Here is a 15,349-nt window from a genome sequence, read left to right on the forward strand (position 1 = left end):
TTTAAAAGAGGCAACATAGAAATGGCTCTTAAAATCACTTAAGCAGCAGTACGTCATGAATCACAAGGCATCTGGTGAAGACATTGTGTATCTTTCTCCCTAGAGTCAGTCCAGTAACCACAGGCAGGGAAGGCAAGGGCCAGATAAAAAGTCTATGTCAGCCCTTTCTCCTTACTCTTACTGTATCATTTCCTTTTAAGAGGTAGAAATACTGGGCATCCCCATAGCTGTAAGCTCAACGGAATCATATTTCATGTATGCCAAACAGAGCTATTTAGAAAGGAAAAGCTGAAGAAAGGGAGCGGCTATGGGGTATAGTAATAATGAACACACCAGGAAGTGCCTTGCTATATACAGACACTGCCCATACCTCTAGACAGGTGTACAATGGGATCACCCCTTTCCTAACTTATCTCCTTATGCTCTATCATCACCCAGTTCTTCCTGTGATTTTTTTTGTTAGTATGCTTTTTCTTTTCTTGAGTGCTATTATGCTTCTGCTACTAAGAAAAATCAAATTAAAGGGGAAAAAAGCCTTCCTTTTTTATTTTTTTTTAGATGTACTTTCTGCTTTGCAAAAAAAAAAGCCTTTATTATATGAAATATTTACTTCTGTAAACACTGAAAGACAGCAGAAGCCTTGATTCAAAAAATGAAAACCTGATTTCTTTTTTAGGCTCTCTCTCAGCAGAAGCATAAGACCTGATTTCAGATCACGTCTATCACTCTGTCCCTTCCCTCGGGGATAACATCCTATTAAAGTACAGCACCCACCTTGGTGACCAGATCAGAATGTCTGATGATTGCACGAACAAAGAACCTGTAGTCTGTCACTTCTGTGCCCACTTCCACCTTGGCTGCACCCAGATACAGGTGCATCTTGTGATTAGCACATGGAATGGCAGTGAGGTCAAAATTTCTCATCCGGTTCAGCTCTAACTGGAAAGCGAGAGCAGGCTCCAGATGACGATAGATGCGATCCTCCTCAAACTGAGTACAAGAATCAGAGAAAAAACAGCTCACGAGAAGCAGTTACAAAACTATAACTATGAAGTGAATGTAATAGAAATGCCTGAAAACAGACACATAAGCTATGATGTGCTAATGAGCTATGTTCAAGGCTAATGCTATAGCTTACATAAGATTAGGCACTAAAGTACCTATTTGCTTCCTAAACCTTCATCATTTATGCTTTTACAAGTGGTGATGATATGCATTAAAAACAAAAAAAACTCAGTTTCCTTAGAACTCTTACAGCATTTAATGTATTTATAATTCATTTTTATATTAATTACAGACTGCTTCACATTAATATCTACTTCACATGCTAATGTTCTGAGCTTACCCTAAAAGTTTTCTAACTTATGATACTGTACAAAAGACCTAATACTCAACAAATAAACATCATACAATTTTTAAATTAAAGAGATATTTGAGGCCGGGCGCGGTGGCTCACGCCTGTAATCCCAGCACTTTGGGAGGCCGAGGCGGGTGGATCACGAGGTCAAGAGATCGAGACCATCCTGGTCAACATGGTGAAACCCCGTCTCTACTAAAAATACAAAAATTAGCTGGGCATGGTGGTGCATGCCTGTAATCCCAGCTACTCAGGAGGCTGAGGCAGGAGAATTGCCTGAACCCAGGAGGCGGAGGTTGCGGTGAGCCGAGATCGCACCACTACACTCCAGCCTGGGCGACAGAGTGAGGCTCCGTCTCAAAAAAAAAAAAGAGATATTTGGCTTTGGAACACTGTATCCATAGATTATATAACACTTATATATGTTTTTTAAAAGTTGTATTAGTATATAACAATACTGTACTGTCTGTGTACTGTGTGCTTCAGTGAAACTAAATTATTTTTCTGGAATACATGTCAACTGAGTGAATGGAGAGAGTGAGTTAAAAACATAAGCTGATAACAGGAAGAAAGCAACATGGTCTGAAGTTTTGTATTTTAAAATTGAAAAAAAAATGCACATAAACAAGAGTTGAGTATCAGTGAATTATTTTTAGATGACAAGAATAGTCCTTTCATATCACATCATTAGGATCATTCTAAAGGACAGGTATGATTTGGAAAGGTATCACCTTTGTTGAGTAGCCCAATACATTTGGTTGTTTCCTAAACCAAACTCTTTCAGAAAACAATTGGCTTTAGTTCTAAGACAAATGTAAGGAAGGCAAAAGGAAGCACAAGTTCAATAAGAGAGAAGAGAATGGCAAGAAGAACATGTGACAAAGATAAGCCATTCTTGGGCTTTTAAGAAAAAAATAGTTTTTTTTAAATAGGAAATAAATCAATCCTTACCTTATCCCTTGCTCGGAATGTAAAAAATTTAGGGAATTCTCTCTGTATTAAAGAAGGGGGAAAATGTGTCAGTAGTTCATAGACACGAGTCTCTAGAGTACAGTACAGAAACAGTTTAGAAACATTTAGAAGATAATTTTCTAGAAAACATGCTTCTTACCTAAGCTTAGTCCAGGAAATATGAATGATCATCTGCATAATCATCACTCTGACCCCATTTCCAAATTTGAGAATCACCATATTATAAACCTAACTTTAGTATCTACCCTCTCCCAAGGGGGAAAAATATGTATATATTTTTTAAATGTCCCAAGTGAAAAAAAAAATCTTGCTGGGTATTGCTCTTGGCACAACCTGGCAAATAAAAACAACACACCCTATGCTGCAGTCACTGTAATAGTAGTTACTGGACTGATTTCCCAAGTTTCTGTTTAAGAAACTCTTAAAATGTAAACTGGTCAGACAGTATAGAGTGCTCAGTCCATGATTTTCACATTCATTCTCAAGTCAATAATTTCAAGAGTTTAAATAATAACATTTGAAGACAAAGAAAAATACAAGATGTTACCCTGGTCACTACCACTATATGTATAGGAAAGAATGAGGTGGAACTAGTGAACTTGTAATCATTAAGTCTTCCTGCTTTTTTGTAGGGCATTATATTAAAAAAAAAAACAATTTACTAGAGCCTTATTAATTAACAAAGACGAATTCAATTAGCAGAGTTCATTAGTTTCTGAAATTTAACTTACTAACACCAAATACCCCTGTTTCTCGGATGGGAAGTTCTACTGGCAGTGCTGGAATCAAGTCATTACTATGTGCCTCTATAGGAGGTTTCATTAGGCATCTTCTTCATTATGAATGCAATATAATCAAATACTTATCAGTACAAGGCAGAGAGACCAGACTAGCTGCCTACATATCCTGAACGAGCTTTAGGAACTACGAAGGAAACATGGACTGAAAATCTTCTGGTGTAGGCACTCTCATGTGTTGTTCCATCCAATGCTCTCAACAACCTCTAGAGGTAGATGTTGTGACCCTCATTTTACCAACAAGGAAGGTTGGCTCAAGTACATCCTCAGAATCACAGAGCTAGAAGATAAACTTGGGTCTTTCTAATGCCAGAGTCCATCACGCCCTCTCACCTCTCAAGGGCACAGTATTACCTTTCTCTTCTTATTATAATCCAAATTCCTTATTTAGAGAATTTCTCTTTGATGAGACAAAAACACAGAAATTAAGACTTTAAAAAAGCAGAATGCGAACAAAGCAAAACTCATGCTGTAAACCTGTGGTTCTTGAATTTCCTGAAAATTTCTTGAATACATTCCATAAGTATTATACCTCACTCTCACCTTAACTAAAGCTTGCACAGTTAATAAATCTTTTCATATTTTCCTTGGTATTTTAACTGTAAGACTGCATTTAAAAAGCTTCTAGGACCTCATTCACCAACCTCAGGGAAATTCCTTTCTCAAAGCCTTTTTAAAGTGGATTTTACACAGGACTGAACTTCTCCTAATGAAGTTTTGTTCTAAATATTTCTCTGACCCCCTCCTCCCTGCCATGATAGTGAAGCACATGGGAATAACTTCAAGGTTAAGTAGGATGCATTCAACCAAGGTGTTGGTAAATATCATGCTCACAGTTTTATATAACCTAGTTTTGGTTTTACTCCAGTAAGGTACAGCTTTCAGAGCATTACCTAAAAAGTAACACATGCCAAAAAAGGAAGAATAACAAAATCTTTCCATGGAACTCTCTGAAAGAAAAGGCAAGGAAGGTGATAATATGATATTTTAAGCACACACTTTTCTATTTTGCCTGAACTATTACTAGCTAATTAATTAAAATGTTTGTTTAGGATGCCATTTCTTTAATTATGTACACTTGTGGGATCAAAACCATTTCCTTTCAAAAACAAAACAACAGTAATAAAAAAATGCTTTCTTTTCCACTAAACCAATTAAGAAAATTTGTAGTAACTGAAAGGCATATAAAGCAATTTTGAATGGAAATGCCTTTAATACAAATAATGAAGAAACTGACTAATTCTTGGCAGAGGTGGGCAATGACTACCAACTAGAAAAACCACTTTCATTAAGGTTAGCTAAGAAAAGGCTTTTTACTTTTTTTAACTTCTGAGTAAATTTTTAGCTCCACGGTAAAATCCTCAATTTAAGTATTAAACATTCAGAACAAGAGACAGCAAGAACCTCTGTGCAATGGAAAAGTGGGACTACCAAGCAATTCTTCAGTGACTTGGAAGTCTGAAGACTCTTACACAAAGTAACCTCTTTTGGCATTCAAAAACCACAGAATCACAGAAAACACAGAAAAGAAGAAAGCTAAAAGTCTGTTCCCATGGTTTTAGTAAATGCCTTTAACCTATCTCATTCTCGTACTGCCAGTTTTTCCACTAAAAACATTCATGCTTATTCCATCATCAATGTATTTGCTTTTCCAGTATTCTACTAGTGTCATGGGCAAATATCATAATTGAATGTACACAAAGAAAAGCCCTCTTAGTGTTCTGGTACCAAAAAACAAAAGAATGCAACATTTCACAGGAAGAAATTATACCCCTGCTGTGTTCTAATCAGCCAACCATCATCAAGACAATCAAAATAATTTGCCCAAATTAGCCAATCAAGACACCCTGCAAATCAGAGAATGTGAAAACCTACAATAAAAAACATCATAGCTGATTATGATACTAATAATCATGTTAAAAACCTAATGAGATGAAGAAATTGGGAGCTTGCTGGTGCAATTCTCTTTTACCTCAACATGCTGAGAACTAATTATATAGACTGTAATTAAAACAAAAACCCAAACCAACCTTTCTGAAAACTAAAGTTTGTCCACTACCAAACAGAAATGTCTTTAAAAAAAAAAAAAAAAAACTACTAATTGTGATAACTTTTCATGATAGTGAGCCCTTCCTTCAAGGTCCAAATAATCCAAAATATTTTATTTTAAAGTGGGAGTCACACAACAGTCATAAAACAACAACTCTCTCAGGAGATTGGTAAACATTTTTTGTAAATCTCATGAAATTTTACAAGAACAAAAGGTAACATTTTATTAACAGATGTAAAACTGTTTAATTTAGAATCTTATAATTTTTGGACCTAATGGGGGATAAGAAGTCCTGAAAATTTGTATTTCAATGTCCTTAGCCAAACTTTGCTGAAAAAAAAAACATGAAAAGCTTCAAAGAAAAAAAAAAGGCTTTATATCGCAATTAGACAGCACTTTCTGCTGAATTTTTGGAATTTCAGACCTGAAATGTGAGTGAAACTAAGAGAGAATGAATCAGTAAGTTTTAACTAACAGAAAACTGGATGGAGCTGCAGTTTAGATAGCTACAGAAATTCAAGATAATTCTTTTGCATTCAAGGCTTTGATCTTTTTTCTTTTTTTTAACATCGTATCCATTTTTTCTTTAATTTTTTTATTTTCAAATAAGTATTATGATCTACTTTTTTTTCCTTAACAAGAAGAATATATTTACAAAAGAGACTTGTTTTCCTCAAACTTTCTGTTTAAATACAAATGTTAGGCAGTTATTCAAGTTCCATTATGAGCACTTGATTTAATTAAGCGGTTATGGAAACAGTCAACTCCCAGACTCAACACTGGTGAACACTGCAGTCACAGAAATAATCTCAATTCAGGGTCAAGAGAATCGGGCAGCAGCAGACACACCTGTGGGCAGCTTTCTGGGATGACTGTGGTTAAACTACCAAGTATTGTAAATGCTTATAGCCACCACTGGCATCCTAATCAGCACCTAACAATACATACAGCTCTCTAGAAACCTCTACTCTGGCCCTCATTTGTCTTGTTCTGGTTCTGAGACAATCTGAAAGACCAACAACTATACAACAGCACAGCTTGCTTTATTCCACTAACCAATGTTCTTAAACCAAACTTGGTAACCTTCCTCCTCTCCTTGCCCCATCAAGTGCACATTCTCTCTTCCATTCAATAATATAGGGATTTCACAGCATAGGACAGGGGAGGCTGCATACATCACAGTAGATTACCAAAAAGCCAGAGAGATCAAGGGATTCATCTCTGACACTCCCAGAAGCTTCCTCTTTTTCACAGTACACTAACTATGGGGCAAGCACACATCAGATGACATGACAGAGGCAAGCATCCCTCATGAATGTCAAGCTACCATCAGCAGAACTCACAGCAGCACCATGACAGTAACCCCCAGATTTGCACAGTTTCTGCCAAGGCTTCCTGGCTATTGTAGATGCTGGATTATGTAATAGATTCTGGATGGAGTTCAGTTTAATAGTTGCCCTTGCCCCCTGCAAAACCACTTATCATTTTTAAAGGGGCTAATATAAAAATGCCCTAACTCTGCCATTCAATTCTTCAGAACAAATCTAGTCCACACTTAAACCTTAATGTTCTCTATGCTCTAAAGCAGCTTTTCCTACACTCATGACAAATCAAGTCACTTGATAATTTAACTGATTTCCCACCTGATGTCACTATAAATAGGAATCAGACAATGATTGTCAGGGAAGACCCCCTGCTGGCCTCATTTTCTAGCCAATTTTTGCCTATACATGTCCCTATTCAACCTAAATGCAGAAATATCAGGACAGCAGAGAGAAAAAAAAGTTTTAAAGCTGTTAAGTACACTCTAGATTAATATTAGGGCATATATTTGTAACTATACACTATAGATTCAGAGATAAGAAAGGGTTTTTGTATGTGTGTTACATATATGAAAAAATGTCAGTGAGAACTAATCACTGGTTTTTAGTGGACAGTTTTAATTGATCAGTGTATCTATTATAGAAACCAGTTAATGTGCTATAGATGTAAAGACTCCATCTAAACCATTAGCAAAAAGGAAAACAATTTTACAAATTTGGTGTCATTCCCTAGAATATGCTATTATTCTAAAGACTGTGATAAAAAGCACAGCAACATTTAAGAGCCTAGCAAAACACTCTTCTAAAATCCAGGGCCTGGCTCTGGCATGTCTACTAGCTCTGATCAGCATCTACCAGCCACAGTGTTTATTCACGGGCTTTCATATTCTATCCCTAAGTATCAATTTTATTCTCTAAGCTCCTGATTTTTCTTCCTAAAGCCCCAGGGTTCTTTTTAAGCTCCTCATACTTCTCCACTGACTCTGTTTCCTATCTAAAGTTATTGATTAATATATATCTACACTCTGCTTGATTTCCTGACATCAATAACACAGGAGAGTCATGTTGTCCACAACATTTCCTAAAGCATTTCAGAAAATCGTAGCTCTCTTGTTTCTCTATAGACTAGACCAACAAGGTGAACTGTATGAAGGAAAACAAAATGTCAAGTGCTAGAAGTCTAATAAACAAAAAGGTAATAAAAGCAGTCACACATAGGTCCTTAAGTTTAGAAAGTCCTTTCCAGAATCTCAAATGCTATCTCCATTGTTGCAAACACACAGAGCTTAACAACTAAATTATCTTAATTGCTAAAACCAAACCAAACAGCCTGGGTATGGTGGCTCACGCCTGTAATTCCAGGTTCCCAAAGGAAGCCAAGGAGGGCGGATCACCTGAGGTCAGGAGTTTGAGACCAGCCTGGCTAAAGTGGTGAAACCCTGTCTCTACTAAAAATACAAACATTAGCTGGGTGTGGTAGTACACACCTGCAGTTCCAGCTACTTGAAATGCTGAGGTAGGAGAATCTCTTGAACCTGGTGCAGTGTGCTGAGATTGTGTCATTGCACTACAGCCTGGGTGACCGAGAAAGACTCCCTCTCAAAAAACAAACAAACAAACAACTTCCTAACATCCTCTGGAATCTTACTTAGCTACATTAGAAACAATTTTTATGAACTGTTTTGAATATAATCAGCCATTTTGAAAATGACATATTGATTGCAAACTGGATTTTTGGCCTTACTGCTGTCACTCTACTGGGTATGATCATATGGATATACCACAGTTTGGATCCCAGGCTGACTTAATTCTCTTTTCAATAAAAATTTTAATCTCATAAATATTAACAGTTAATTCAGTTAAATGACAGAATAAACAACAGAATGTTTAAATTTTACTTATTTCCTGTTCCTAGGATTAACATAAGACAAAAAAATAGCAACTTGGCTCCATTAAGTTATTTTAAATAAATCATCATTCTTTAGAATTGAGAGTTCTCAGTAAAGAAGCCAAGACCACAAAGTGCAACTGGCTATTCTTGATTACTGATTCACTATGTGCACAGAAAAAATTACTAGTTAGCTTGTTTCTACCTTATTCATCTGGATAAATGCTTATGTTCACTCTTAACTATTTCTTAGAGATATATTGAGAATTCATTATAGGTTAAAAAAAAAAAAGAGAGAAAAAACCTTCAGCTGGTACACTTGACATAAGAATTTTAAAAATATTTTTAAGTAATAGAGGATGGGGTCTCATTAAGCTGCCCAGGCTCATTTCAAACTCATGGGCTTACGCAATTCTCCTTCCTCAGCCTACCAAAGTGCTGCAATTACAGAGAACTGAGTACTTACTATAATAATTTCTAAAAGAAGAGGGACCAAATATCAGTCCAGCCCTTTTAACATATATTCTGTTTAAATAATCAGTGGCAAACAAATAAACAGTAAGTAATTTTTCATTATTGTTCCTTTTACTTACATGAAATCTCCGATCCACCTCATAGTTGACCTGTTTTCTGAAATCCTTTCAAATAAAAGACAGAAGGGAAGGAAAGACAGCAGAAGCTGGCAATTAGTAACAAAATTAAAAACAAATTGAGTAAAAGGTGATAATATAAAGTACTGTTTTTTTAAAAATAAAACTTACAGAAAAGTAGTTATTTCTCTGAATAAATTCTACTAGTAAGCATATGATTGCAATCCCTTTTTCATTAAGTTCTAGCAGCAGCATAAGAAATATTAAAGAGGTACAATTCACATGTCAATACCTTTTGTGCAACCAGGAAAGTAAGGCGCCGGATCCCATGGTCAACCAGGGTAGCTTTCTAGGAGTAAAACATGTAAAACAGAAGATGGATGAGATTTCCATTCATTCTAAATTTTATCGCATGCAGTCCTCTTAAGGCTTTGGTAGAACTAAACACCCTTTTTGGTTATCTTCATCTTAGCTTAGTACCTTCAAACTTGCAAGTGAACAAATTTCAACCTGGCTCCTAAGATTAAATCTTACGAAATAGATTTTATACTGATTTGGACAAAACTAAAAGAGAACTTTGTGGAGAAGAAAGGGTCATACGAAGTCAACTAAATTACCTCAGAACTGATTTACATAAAGGTAGACCATGACAAAATTTCTGCTTATAAAAATCATACTGTTGGGCATATATTCAGCTGTAAACATTAATAATGATAAAGAAGCTAAATGAAATAAGGTAGAGAGAAAAGAAGGACTTTCCATAAAACATAAAACATAGATCCTAAACTGTTTAGATTGTAGATGTTACCTACCATCAGATACAGCGTTCCTAGAATTCAGTCTTAGAAACTGTAACCTTTCAGTGTTTCTAAAAAAGTTCCCCGCTACCTTACATGAAGGCGATTTTTAAAAAGGTTCTCTTTTAAAATTGTTAAAAACAACATTTTACAGGCCTTTACATTTAGGAATTATTTATATCTCCACCAGGTACAGGCAACTAGTATATCAGAAGTCAACAGAAGGTCAGGTGTGGTGGCTCGCACCTGTAATTCCAACACTTTAGGAGGCCAAGGTGGGCAGGACAGATCGCTTGAGGCTAGGAGTTCAAGACCAGCCTGGCCAACAAGGCAAAACCCTGTGTCTACTAAAAATAGAAAAAAATAGCTAGGCGTGGTGGCACATTCATGTAATCCCAGCTACTTGGGAGAATAAGGCATGAGAATTGCTTGAACCCAGGGGGCAGAGGTTGCCAAGATCACACCACTGTACTTCAGAGTCTGAGTGACGGAGGGAGACTGTCTCCAAAAAAAAAAAAAAAAAAATTAAATAGACACCAGTAGTTTCAAGACAGCCACTTACATGAGTTTTGAGCCTCTGAGCCTAAGCTTTCCTCTTCCCTATGCTGTTCACGTATCTCAAAAGGCAGGGACAAAGAAACAAATTAATGAACTAAGTAAAAGACACATGTTTAGAGGTCCCTAACAAAGAAGTATTAGGTAACAACAAATAAAAAAGCAACCTCACCAGTTGAATGACCTGAGAAAACACATGAATAGCACAAACAGAAAATAATGTGGACTTTCATAGGCTACATCCAGACTTAAGTTTGACCACATTTCTTGCTATAACTGTAACCAAGAGATATATTTATAAGCCAATTCTTAACATTTATAATACTATATATATATAGATATATATATTTTTTTTTAATTCAAATTGTCTTCCCCTTATAAGGAAGCACATTCCTGGTTTATTTCTTGCAATTTCTTCAATTCTGCTATGGCATTGCTGAGTAATAAAATTAATTCTATTAACAGCATAAACAAAAGATAACTGGAAAAATTAATTTCCTAAAAGCAAATAAAATAATAAATTCTCAGGTCAAATATAAATAAATTTTGGTTTAACCACATTAAAAAATTATCTGTAATGTCATCACATGCCTTGCTGTAAATAGCCAAGTATTGACACTACAATTAGAAAAAAAAATGGGTTGAAAGAGGCAGGGGTTTCTCAGTGTGGTCAGGAACAGAAACACTTCTTCTGACATCAACAAAGATTCCACTACAGTCAAGTCCTTCAAAGACAAGCATCAATAGCTATGTTCTGGCAAGGAAAGAAAATAACTTTAATAATGCCATGATTTAAAATCAAAATTGTTATTGCTTTTAAAATTCCACAAGTGGCTGACAATAACAGCAGAGCAACAGGATTCTGATTACATTGTAATAATGCGGGTCTCACAGCAAGTCCACAGCTATTACCCAGCGATTAGGCATCAGCACCTGGAGAAACTCCATTTACACTGACTGCTTCAATCTCCTCCACAAGTCATTTACAAATATATGATCCTAAATTCTATGAGAGAAAAAAAGACATGCTGGGACTAGAAGATTATTTGGACAATTTGGATGAACTTATTTGATAGTTTAATGTGTGCTTTAAAAAAAAAAAAAACTTTTTCTAAACTGCTAGGAGCATGATCATGAAGTGAAAAACAAAACTAGTTACCACTTTATCTTTTTTTTTCTTAAATTGCTTTTCCTTCCTCTTCCACATATATACATATATTTTTTAACAAGGAGATGAAAATGCCAAATGTCCCTGGATAAGCACAGTACCTGATGCAATAAATAGCTTCTCTATGCTTAGGGTGTCAGCATAGTCTACCCTTACCTTTCTAAATAGCCTTAGGCAAAGACATTGGCTTTCTCTGTGCCTTAGTTTCCACATCTAGTCAATGAAAAGGGTAATTTCTTATTTTTCATTAATGTTACAAACATATGTAGTGAACAGAAACAAAATGCCTTTTTTTTTTTTTTTTCAGATGGAGTCTTGCTCTATAGCCCAGGCTGGAGTGCAGTGGTGCGATCTCAACTCACTGCAACCTCTGCCTCCCAGGTTCAAGCGATTCTCCTGCCTTAGCTTCCTGAGTAGCTGTGACTACAGGTGCCCGCCACCACGCCCAGCTAATTCTTGTATTTTTAGTAGAGACCGGGTTTCACCATATTGGCCAGGCTGGTCTCAAACTCCTGACCTTGTGATCCGCCCACCTCGGCCTCCCAAAGTGCTGGGATTACAGGTGAGGCACCGCGTCTGGCTGAAATGCCTTTTTAGATCAACACGTGTTGATATACATGACACTTAGATTTGAGGGCAACAAAAAGCGTCAAGTTGTGATCAAATAATGGAAAAATACTCAAACACAGGCAATTAATGCCTCAAAACCTAGGAAGAAACTTTCATAGATTATTAGATGAAGCAGCAGCAGCAGCCACATATAACACTAAGACTTTTCCAGCAAAGATTACCTTGATCACCAGCTTTAAGTTAATACTACGTGGTCACTGGCCAGGAGCAAGAAGTAAGGTAAATTTCTGTCTACAGAAAAAGCCCCAGGCATGTCTCCTACTTTCACTTCTCTGGAAGCACCTTTTCCTCATATTGGCCACTGCAATCCCATAGTTAGTTTAACTGCTATGACAGAATCATGGAATAAGTACTAAGACTCATAGTCATCAAACATTAACCATTTTTTCCCCTAGATGTCTACCATTGGCATGACATGATATAAATAACAATGGCACAAATTGTCTATACCACTGAATTAAATTTTGAAAACATTTACTGAGTTCTTTCTCTGCAATAAGTCCATGGGCGAAGTGCTGTCCACTCAAAGAGAATACATGAGTCTTGCCATCAAGGACAGTTTAAGAGAACACTTTGCCATCTATGACATCATAATGAAATATAACTGTAGATTATTGTTTCAAGCATGCCTATCCTGTTCCCTCAACTAGACTGTAAGCATCTTCAGGGCTAAGAATGTATTATGTACTAAAGTACCTCCATCTGTGCCCCCTAGAACTGGCATCAAATCCTTAAGTTCTAGAATTTACCCTATCATCTTCCAGCTAGTAACCTAGGGGTCTTAAATTCTCTGAGCTTCAGCTTTTCCCCATGTGTACAACTGGAATAATTCCTGACTTATCTAACCCCATGGAATTGTGGTAACATGCAAATTAAAAATTTAGGTAGGATTTTTAAAATATAAATAAAAAGCATTATTATTGCTAATAAATGTATGCTAACCAATTAGGAATTCAAAGGAGAAACATACACTTTAGTTTGGGCTACTCAGAAGTCCTCATCAAAGAGGTGAAATTTGAGACAGTTCTTTTCTTTTCTGTTGTTTTTTTGAGACGGAGTTTCGCTCTTGTTACCCAGGCTGGAGTGCAATGGCGTGATCTCGGCTCACCTCCGCCTCCTGGGTTCAGGCAATTCTCCTGCCTCAACCTCCTGAGTAGCTAGGATTACAGGCACGCACCACCATGCCCAGCTAATGTTTTGTATTTTTAGTAGAGATGGGGTTTCACCACGTTGACCAGGATGGTCTCGATCTCTTGACCTCGTGATCCACCCGCCTCAGCTGCCCAAAGTGCTGTGAGACAGTTCTTAAGACAAGCAGGATTTAGAAAGAAAGGTAAAAGAAAACTTTCCAGGTAAGAGGAAGTCAAAAAGTACAGCAAACAAGGCACATTAGACAATGAAAACAGGTATTTTCACAAAACAGCAAAGACTCCATGTTAGTCTCTCAAGAGGCTGATGATGTTGAATCTAAAGATACGCAAGTGATGATCGATCCAAGATGGCCATTTAGGAACAGCTCAGGATTGCAGCTCCCAGTGAAAGCGCAGAGGGTGAGTGGACGCCGCATTTTTATTGCCCACAGACTAGGAAATTCCCAAGCAGAGAAGCCCCTCGAGTCGCCAGCACGGCTGTGTTGGCTGGCAGGGCTGCTTTGTCAGCACCCTGGTGCAGCGGTTCTCTGTACAAAATACACTGGTCCGGGTGCCCTTTTGGGTGGTGATTGTAGCCACAGGACATCCCCCGTTCATCTGTTTAAAAAGGGGACTGAACAGGGAGCCAGGACAGTAGATTCCAGAGCAAAAAAAGCGCCAGGAATCTCAGTGCTGCTGTTTAAGCCAGCGCAGTGAGTCGCTGCAGGGGAAAACACACAGATCCCGGTGCCTCTTCAACAGGCGACTGGAACACCACTTAAAAAAAAAAAAAAAAAAAGGCTCTGAGGCACGGATCCAGGGCGATCAGGCTCAGCTGGTCCCATCCCCACAAAAGAACAGCAATCAGAAACTCTCTAGAATGAGAGTTTCACAGCAAGCGCAGCTTAACCCAGGACGGTCTAGCTCTGTGGGGGAGAGGCGTCTGCCATTACCGAGTCACTCCAACACTACGGAGGTAGTCAGCGAATGCTAAGGCAACCCGCCATTGCTGAGGCAGCCCGCTGTTGCCGAGGCAACCCGCCATTACAGAGAGAGTCCGTCAATATAGAGTTGGGCCACCATTGCCGAGGCAGTTCTAACTACACCCATATAAACAGGACTGCAGGGAAGTTCACTCGGCAGCTGGGCGGAGCCCACAGCAGCTCAGCAAAGCCTCTACAGGCAGAGACAGTGACTAGGCTGCCTCCTTGCTGGGCAGGCAGCTCTGAAGGAAAAAAAAAAGAAGGCAGCAGCACAACGGAAACTCATAAATAAAGCCCTAAATCCCTGGGACAGGGCACCTGAGAACAAAAAGCGGTTTAGGAGTTCTGCAGCAGCAGAACTAAACGTACCTGCCCAGCAGCTCTGAATGAACAACAGAGCTCACAGCACAGCATTTGAGCTCCTATAAAGAACAGACTGTCTCCTCAAGCAGCTCCCTGATCCCTGTATATCCAAAGAGCCACCTCATAAAGGAGAGATCAGACTGACACTTGGCGGGTATCCTTCTGGGACAAAGACAGCAGAAGAAGAAAACTGGTAGCAACCCTTACTGTTCTGCAGCTGCTGTAGGTGATCCCCAGGCAAGCAGGGCCTGGAGTGGACCTCAGCAGACCTACAGCAGAGGGGCCGGACGGTTAGAAGGAAAACTAAGAAACAGAAATAACCTCATCATCAACAAACAGAATGTCCACTCAGAGACCCAATCTGAAAGCCAGCAACTACAAAGACGACAGGTGGATAAATCCATAAAGATGGGAAGAAGCCAGTGCAAAAAGGATGAAAACACCTGAAACCAGAACACCTTTCCTCCTACAAGGGATCACAACTCCTCGCCAGCAAGGGAACAAGGTTGGATGGAGAACGAGTGTGATGAAATGACAGAATCAGACTTCAGAAGGTGGATAGTAAGAAACTTCTGTGAACTAAAAGAACATGTTCTAACCCAATGTGAAGAAACTAAGAACCTTGAAAAAAGATTTGACGAAATGCTAACGAGAATGGACAAAATAGAAAGGAATATAAGTGAATTGATGGAGCTGAAAAACACAATACGAGAACTTCACGAAGCATGCACAAGTTTCAACAGCCGA

General features: G+C 38.1%; 1 protein-coding gene across 9 annotated transcripts in view; it reads right to left on the reverse strand.

Moving 5' to 3' along the window:
• ACACA (acetyl-CoA carboxylase alpha) overlaps positions 1 to 15,349 on the reverse strand; it is a 324,534-nt gene that overhangs the window by 103,502 nt on the left and 205,683 nt on the right. For all 9 annotated transcript variants that reach the window (XM_017539866.2, XM_037742496.1, XM_037742495.1 and 6 more), the window contains 4 exons: positions 9,269 to 9,325; positions 8,980 to 9,024; positions 2,309 to 2,350; positions 775 to 990 (listed from right to left, as the gene is read on the reverse strand). In XM_017539866.2, the coding sequence (XP_017395355.1) occupies positions 775 to 990; positions 2,309 to 2,350; positions 8,980 to 9,024; positions 9,269 to 9,325 (360 nt within the window). The remainder of the gene's footprint in view (positions 1 to 774; positions 991 to 2,308; positions 2,351 to 8,979; positions 9,025 to 9,268; positions 9,326 to 15,349) is intronic.

The sequence above is a fragment of the Cebus imitator genome, unplaced genomic scaffold (assembly GCF_001604975.1).
Source record: "Cebus imitator isolate Cc_AM_T3 unplaced genomic scaffold, Cebus_imitator-1.0 Scaffold121, whole genome shotgun sequence".
NCBI classification, from domain to species: domain Eukaryota; kingdom Metazoa; phylum Chordata; class Mammalia; order Primates; family Cebidae; genus Cebus; species Cebus imitator.